Source organism: Puma concolor, chromosome D1, assembly GCF_028749965.1.
Source record: "Puma concolor isolate L17-30 chromosome D1, mPumCon1.1.hap2, whole genome shotgun sequence".
In the NCBI taxonomy this organism is placed as follows: Eukaryota; Metazoa; Chordata; class Mammalia; order Carnivora; family Felidae; genus Puma; species Puma concolor.
This window is the reverse complement of record NC_141676.1, coordinates 86280980-86289024: the sequence shown is the minus strand read 5'-3', so window position 1 is coordinate 86289024 and position 8045 is coordinate 86280980. Positions and strand designations below refer to the sequence as shown.

Genomic DNA, 8045 nt, shown 5'->3' with positions numbered 1-8045 from the left:
TACTTTATGTACAATTCTCCCCCCCACCCCAGCCCACCCCAACCCCACAGAAGGCTTTTCTAACAAAACTGGAAGAAACAGCTCCAGCCACGCACACCTCAGCCCTGGATTTTAATCCTGGGAAGTGGCAAAGTCACCCTGACTTGGTGAAGTCTGTTTCTCCCTTGAAGCTACTGTTTTGTCAACTCAGCAAAAACTCAAATGAGCTAAAACAAAAACCAAACTCATCAGGAAATTCCACATCTGAACCCTACCCAGTGTCTTCTGCATAAAAAGGACACAGGGAAACAACTGGAATCAGTTTAATCCTAAATATTTTAGATCCCAAATCAAAATAAAGACAGAGAGCACTGAAAAATATTAATAATTACTCACCCCAGTCTACCCCTGCTTGAGATGCCCCCTAGAGCATGATCATGGGACATAGGCCCCTCTTCTAAATGGGGCACAGACCTCACCAGCCCTGTGGGATGAAGCAGACTGCCTATAGAGAAAGTGGAATCTCCCAAGGCCTCTCATACCCCCCATCTCTCAAGGAAAGTCACAAGGGAGATATGGCGGCAGGGCTCACCAGCATGTGCTGAGCTGGGCCACAAACAATGATACACACACAAGGCCCCACACAAGCCATGAAACCCACTCAGTGTGGTCAGCCAGCAATCAAGAAACAGGATTCACCTTCTCCTTATTGCTCATTTATTCTCCCTCAAACAATTGTAGTCTCAGATCCCCCTAAGTGCTTTCAGCCTCAGACTCCTCTGAGAATCATTTAATCCTTTCCCTGGTCTGAGAATCACCTAACCCTGAAACAATCAGTTTCCAGTCAAGGTGTGGAATGAATGGATAGGCAAAAGTCTGAGACACAAGAATAGGTTTTTATCTGAGTTGCTTCTTCTGCAAAGCTACCAGACCATAAAAGAGGAAGTCTGGAGGACGTTTGATCACACACAGAGTGGAGCACGAAAGTCCTAGGAAGCTCAAAAGTGCACATCGCCATTGTTCAAGTGCAGAGTACAAAGGACATTTGGTCCCAAGGAAAGGCTATACCCCCATCATGCACATGTTCACAACCACGCCCTCACACGCATGCACACACACCCAGCACAGAAGCATGTGCCTGTGACATCTTTACCCTCCATCAGAGGGACAAAGGGGACTGTATTCTGCCAATTTCCACCACAGCCCTTAAAGGAAGGACTGAAATAGCTCCCAGGGCTGCAGAGAGGCTGCTGGCCTTCAAGGACACTGTCACAAGAAGGAAGCCCTCTTAGGAGGAGAAATGAGTGTGAGGCTGTCAAAAGGTTAAGTTGGCTATGTGTCCTTTCCCTAGCCTTAGGGATGTCCCAGCATAGTTGCCACTCAGTGGCCAGCAAAAAAGCACAGCTCCAACCATTTGGTCTGATGCACTGAGGTAAGGTGCACTGCCAGAGGAAGAAGAGAAGACAGGAGTCAGCACCTTTGTTAGCCCTGGATATGGCTCACTGGGGGTCCCTGGAGATGGCTCGCTTGGGAAAGCACAGCTGTAGTCTGAGGCACCTCAGCCCAGAGATAGGCTCTCAGTCTTGTAGGACATCCTAAAATGGCAAAGCCTTCCACCCCATCTTCTCCTCTTCTGTAAGCTCAGGACCTAGAATTCCAAGCACAGGGCTCAGAAAGATTGGCCCAATTCACCCTGAAGTCCTTCAGCCCTGGCATCCCACATTCACATTTCATCCAGGATCCACCCTGGTTGGCAAACAACATGCCCAGAGAGGGTTCAAACTGACTTGGTATGAGACCCATGTCCATTCCCTGCACACCCTAGGAGAGGTACTCAGTGAGTCACTTATCGGGCACAGTGGCAGAGGTAGTGCTGCCTCTGAAAAGCAGACAGTCACCCGACCTCTGCTTTTCTGTTTTGCTGGAACTGCCACCTGGTGGTAAAGTGGTCTTGGATGCCAGGAGAAGTGCATTGGCCAGAAGGTCGAGGCTCCACTCCAAGGGTGCAAAGCCCAGTCCAGAGCAGTGGGGCAGTCAACAAGATGAGGGCCAGAAACTGCCCTCTCCCACCTCTGTCACCATGACTCACTGCCCTTAGAAAGGAACCATGGTTATGTGGCATGTAGCCAGACCCCAAAAGTGGAGTTGGTCCCCACTCTCTAGGCAAGAGAAAGGAAGCACCGGGGCTTGTGTGGCAGAGAAGAATCCATTCCCTAAGATGGAAGTTCCCAGCAGGGAGAAGCTCCCCAGCTCTCAGAGCCCCCCTTGCTGAGGTCATGTGGGCTAAACCAGTAGCAACTGCAGTGAGACCAGCAGAAGCCTCTAGATCTTTGACCTGGCCAACATCCAAGCAGGTAACTGGGGAGAGGTAGATGTCCCCAAACCCACCAAGACAACAGCACCAAGAAGGAAATACTTCAAGGAACCTGACAGCCACCTTTATTCCCAGGTAGTCAGAACACAGGCTCCTGCATAAGAAGAAGGGAAAGAGCAGATGCACCCCTATCCATCTTCAGGACCTTCTGTCCTGCTCTTGGGCAGCACCATTATCTTACTGGAGATGCATCTTTAGTCACTGTAAGATGAGTGCAAAGAAGCTTCTGGGTGCTAATAGTTTGAACTAGGACAAGATTTTGGCAGAAAAAGGACCAGAACCCAGGCCCCTACCTATCACCCTTCTACCTTCATCCCTTTGCCTCAGCCAGTTCCACAGAAATAAAACTGAGGGAAGAGAGGGGATCCAGAGTTGCTCCAGAATCTGGAAATCTGAGGCACCCTAGCTTCATGTGATCCCATCCTGTTGGAGCTTGGGTCCACGGAATGCAGGAGGGCCCAGGGCAAAGAAGAGTCTGCAGGCAGCATGTGGAGAGATGGAAAGGAGACGCAGGCAGGCTCCCCACAAGTGGCAATTAATCAATCTGGGGAATTAGCTCCCACAAAAGGAAAGGAGGAATCCAATCAGTGCCTTTGGAGCAGCGCTCCAGAGGGTGCCGAGCCAGAGGCAGGATATAAATAGAGCCGCGGCAGCTTGGTGTTCAGAACAGATGGCTCCAGAACGGGAAGCCCTTTGGCCACAGGGCTTCTGGCCCTGGCTGGACCAAAGGGGACTGACGAATCAGCTCGAGTTTGTGCATCAGGACCTGCTTCTTGGCCCCACTGCTAAGCAGCTTCTACTTCCGCAGCATGGGACAAACTGTGGAAGGAAGAAAGATGCCAGTCTGGCCCTTTGCTGGCTACCCTTTCTTCACCCAGGAACCAAGAAATAAAGGCTTGTGTTTAGTTCTGTGGTAACTCATTGATGAACCCCCAAAGCAGGCAGCTAGAAAGCATTGGAAGACCCATTTCTGCTCTGGACAGGAGAAGGTAGAGTTCAGCTGAGAAGCCATGAATCCTGTTTCAGAAGGAAGAATACCCAGGACGGATATCAGATGCCCAGCTGGCTCTCAGCCAGTCCTACTCACAAACCCCAGCAGTCTGCTGCCCTCTACCTCCTTCCTTCACTGACCACAGAAATAAACAGCACTTTGCTTCAATGTACATATATATACATAGAGAAGCCCACAAACTACATACATATGCATTTGTATCTATATCTATATATATGTAGATTTGGAAGATGGGATGGAAGTCCAGCCCTCTTCCAGGATTTAAGAAACTGAAACACAAGCAGAGAGCAGTAAAAGCCATTGCTTTCCCCTTCTTCACTTCCAAGGATATTTGAAGAGGTGAGAAAAATCAAGCCAGGGAAGAGGGGAGAGGTGGGAAGGAGGCAGATCTCTCCCTGTCCCTGGTTCACTTTCTGATCTCTACCTACAGGTCTGCCCCTGGCCTTCTGTCCTGAAAGTGAGACCGGATGGCCAGGATTCAGAGGTTCCACTCTGGCCAGAGGCAAAATGAACAGAACAAAGGTCAGAGCAGCCCCAGAAACTGCCCGCCTGTTGGCACACCCTCATCCTCCCTTGCCCCTCAGCCCAGCACTGCCACTCAGGGAACACTTAGAGTTGTGTCGTGTCACAGCAGGGTGGCATGGCCAGGGTCATCATGATCCACGCTGTTGAGAATCGCCGTCTGGTCTTCTGGAAGCTGGCGGTGGCACAGGTCTGAGAGGCGGGCAAAAGGGTCAGGCCGAGAGTGTCTCTTCTTCTTTCGGAGGCAGACGGCTTCATCGGGCCACAGAACCTGGGAGTCTGGAAGCTGCTGAGCCTGGGAGGCAGAACCGTCTAGAGAGAAGGGAACAGGTGCACCAAACAAATGGGAAGAAAATAAAGTGGGTGAAAAGGAAGATTGTCACCTCACACACTCATCTTTTTCATCTGCTGGGACATCTATCCTGGCTTTCTAGTATGACAGCGAGAATCGCTGAGTGTAGCAGGGCCTGGAGGCCACTACAGCAGAGATCCCCATGTTGGTTATATGGGTAACCAACCACATACACTTGCTCCCTGCTTGTACTGAGCTGAGAAAGTAGGATAGTAGGATAGGTCTAGTCAATTGGCATTTTTTAATCTTTTATTTAATATTTAGTATATTTGTTTAAATCTGTTATCTAGTAGTTACTAGAAATACTTTTATTTTTATTACAGTAATATCAGTATTTCTTTTTTAGTGCCACTTGGGTACCAAGCATCATTCTAGGTGTTGGGGATCAAGGTATCTAAGAATGGGTTGGGACTCATTTTTTCACCCCTCTCTTGGCCCCCCCCCCCCCAGAAATGGTGGACTTTGCCCAAGATTTCAATCCCTGCAATAGAACCAGGCCTGGCGCTTCCAAGACTTCTAGGGCCACTCCTGTGCCTCATGGGCCTTCTGCAGAAAGGGCAGTAAAGCGCTGGGTTTCTAGAAGATTATACTTAAATGTGGGGTGAGGAGGAAGAAACAAACATTACAGACTTAAAAAATACAGAAATGAAATTTTCAGATACTAATAGTAGCACAAAGAAAGCTGAAAACAGGGCCATGTGAGAGCCAATGACTGATGCACACTTCTACTCTTGGAAGGAGTCATGCCTGAGTCTTAAATGGAGCTTTCTGAAGCTCCGAGGGAGAAGTGTTACCAACAGAAGGAAGGGCAAATGTGAAACCCCTGGGTTAAGAGCCAATGTGCCACATTTCAAAGACAGAAGACTATTGCAGATGAAGCAGAATGAACAGAGGACAGAGACAGGAAAGACAGAGAAGAGTATCGTAAGCAGTTTGAAATCTGCTCTGGTTGCAGCAGGAAATTTCTGGAAGGTTTTATCAGGTGTGTGTTCATGTGTTCATGTGTGCATGTGTGTGTGCACACTGCCATGGCTGAAAGAGGATGCTATTACATTTTCTAAAGATCACTTCAGTTTCTGGGTGTAGAATATATTATAGAAGGAGCGAGGATGGAGCAGGATAACCAGTGAGGCAGTCACTGCAATAATCAGAGTGGGGATGAGAGTAACTCAGAATTTAGTTTTAGCAGTTGAGGTGGATTTAGGATATACTGTAAAAGTTGGGCCCGCAGACCTTACTAAGTAGATTGCACAGGACACGTGAGAGCAAGAAAAGCAAGGCTGAAGCGAGTTGTAGGGAAGATGGCGGCGTAGGAGGACGCTGGGCTCACCGCGCATCCTGCTGATCACTTAGATTCCACCTACACCTGCCTAAATAACCCAGAAAACCACCAGAGGATTAGCAGAACGGAGTCGCCGGAGCCAAGCGCAGACGAGAGGCCCACGGAAGAGGGTAGGAAGGGCGGCGAGGCGGTGCGCGCTCCACGGACTGGAGGGAGGGAGCCGGGGCGGAGGGGCGGCCCGCCGGCCAAGCAGAGCCCCCGAGTCTGGCTGGCAAAAAGCGGAGGGGCCTGACGGACTGTGTTCCGACAGCAAGCGCGATTAGCGTCTGGGAGGTCATAAGCTAACAGCTCTGCTCAGAAAGCGGGAAGGCTGGAGGACAAAGGGAAGGAGAGCTGCTGAGCCCCCGGACGACAGAGCTCAGTTTGGTGGGGACCAAAGGCGCTCGCCAGCGCCATCTCCCCCGCCCATCCCCCAGCCAAAATCCCAAAGAGAACCAGTTCCTGCCAGGGAACTTGCTCGCTCCGCACAAACACCCAACTCTGCGCTTCTGCGGAGCCAAACCTCCGGCAGTGGATCTGACTCCCTCCTGCTGCCACAGGGCCCCTCCTGAAGTGGATCACCTAAGGAGAAGCAAGCTAAGCCTGCCCCTCCTGCCCCTGTGCACCTTGCCTACCCATCCCAGCTAAGACGCCAGATCCCCAGCATCACAAGCCTGGCAGTGTGCAAGTAGCCCAGACAGGCCACCCCACCCCACAGTGAATCCCGCCCCTAGGAGAGGGGAAGAGAAGGCACGCACCAGTCTGACTGTGGCCCCAGCGGTGGGCTCGGGGCAGACATCAGGTCTGACTGCGGCTCCGCCCACCAACTCCAGTTATACACCACAGCACAGGGGAAGTGCCCTGCAGGTCCTCACCACGCCAGGGACTATCCAAAATGACCAAGCGGAAGAATTCCCCTCAGAAGAATCTCCAGGAAATAACAACAGCTAATGAGCTGATCAAAAAGGATTTAAATAATATAACAGAAAGTGAATTTAGAATAATAGTCATAAAATTAATCGCTGGGCTTGAAAACAGTATAGCTGACAGCAGAGAATCTCTTGCTATAGAGATCAAGGGACTAAGGAACAGTCACGAGGAGCTGAAAAACGCTTTAAACGAAATGCATAACAAAATGGAAACCACCACGGCTCGGATTGAAGAGGCAGAGGAGAGAATAGGTGAACTAGAAGATAAAGTTATGGAAAAAGAGGAAGCTGAGAAAAAGAGACATAAAAAAAATCCAGGAGTATGAGCGGAAAATTAGAGAACTAAGTGATACACTAAAAAGAAATAATATACGCATAATTGGTATCCCAGAGGAGGAAGAGAGAGGGAAAGGTGCTGAAGGGATACTTGAAGAAATAATAGCTGATAACTTCCCTGAAGTGGGGAAGGAAAAAGGCATTGAAAGCCAAGAGGCACAGAGAACTCCCTTCAGACGTAACTTGAATCGATCTTCTGCACGACATATCATAGTGAAACTGGCAAAATACAAGGATAAAGAGAAAATTCTGAAAGCAGCAAGGGGTAAACGTGCCCTCACATATAAAGGGAGACCTATAAGACTCGTGACTGATCTCTCTTTTGAAACTTGGCAGGCCAGAAAGAATTGGCACGAGATTTTCAGTGTGCTAGACAGAAAAAATATGCAGCCGAGAATCCTTTATCCAGCAAGTCTGTCATTTAGAATAGAAGGAGAGATAAAGGTCTTCCCAAACAAACAAAAACTGAAGGAATTTGTCACCACTAAACCAGCCCTCCAAGAGATCCTAAGGGGGACCCTGTGAGACAAAGTACCAGAGACATCACTACAAGCATAAAACATACAGACATCACAATGACTCTAAACCCATATCTTTCTATAATAACACTGAATGTAAATGGACTAAATGCGCCAACCAAAAGACATAGGGTATCAGAATGGATAAAAAAACAAGACCCATCTATTTGCTGTCTACAAGAGACTCATTTTAGACCTGAGGACACCTTTAGATTGAGAGTGAGGGGATGGAGAACTATTTATCATGCTACTGGAAGCCAAAAGAAAGCTGGAGTAGCCATACTTCTATCAGACAAACTAGACTTTAAATTAAAGGCTGTAACAAGAGATGAAGAAGAACATTATATAATAGTGACAGGGTCTATCCATCAGGAAGAGCTAACAATTATAAATGTCTATGCACCGAATACCGGAGCGCCCAAATATATAAACCAATTACTCATAAACATAAGCAACCTTATTGATAAGAATGTGGTAATTGCAGGGGACTTTAACACCCCACTTACAGAAATGGATAGATCATCTAGACACACGGTCAATAAAGAAACAAGGGCCCTGAATGAGACATTGGATCAGATGGACTTGACAGATATATTTAGAACTCTGCATCCCAGAGCAACAGAATATACTTTCTTCTCGAGTGCACATGGAACATTCTCCAAGATAGATCATATACTGGGTCACAAAACAGCCCTTCATAAG

General features: G+C 48.6%; 1 protein-coding gene across 2 annotated transcripts in view; it reads right to left on the bottom strand.

Annotated features, from left to right (window-relative positions):
• Positions 1-285: 285 nt before the first annotated feature.
• Positions 286-8045, bottom strand: part of IGSF9B (immunoglobulin superfamily member 9B) — a 57173-nt gene continuing 49413 nt past the window's right edge. For both annotated transcript variants that reach the window (XM_025928664.2, XM_086678638.1), the window contains exon 20: positions 286-4199. In XM_025928664.2, coding sequence (XP_025784449.1) covers positions 3991-4199 — 209 coding nt within the window. In that variant the 3' untranslated portion in view covers positions 286-3990. The remainder of the gene's footprint in view (positions 4200-8045) is intronic.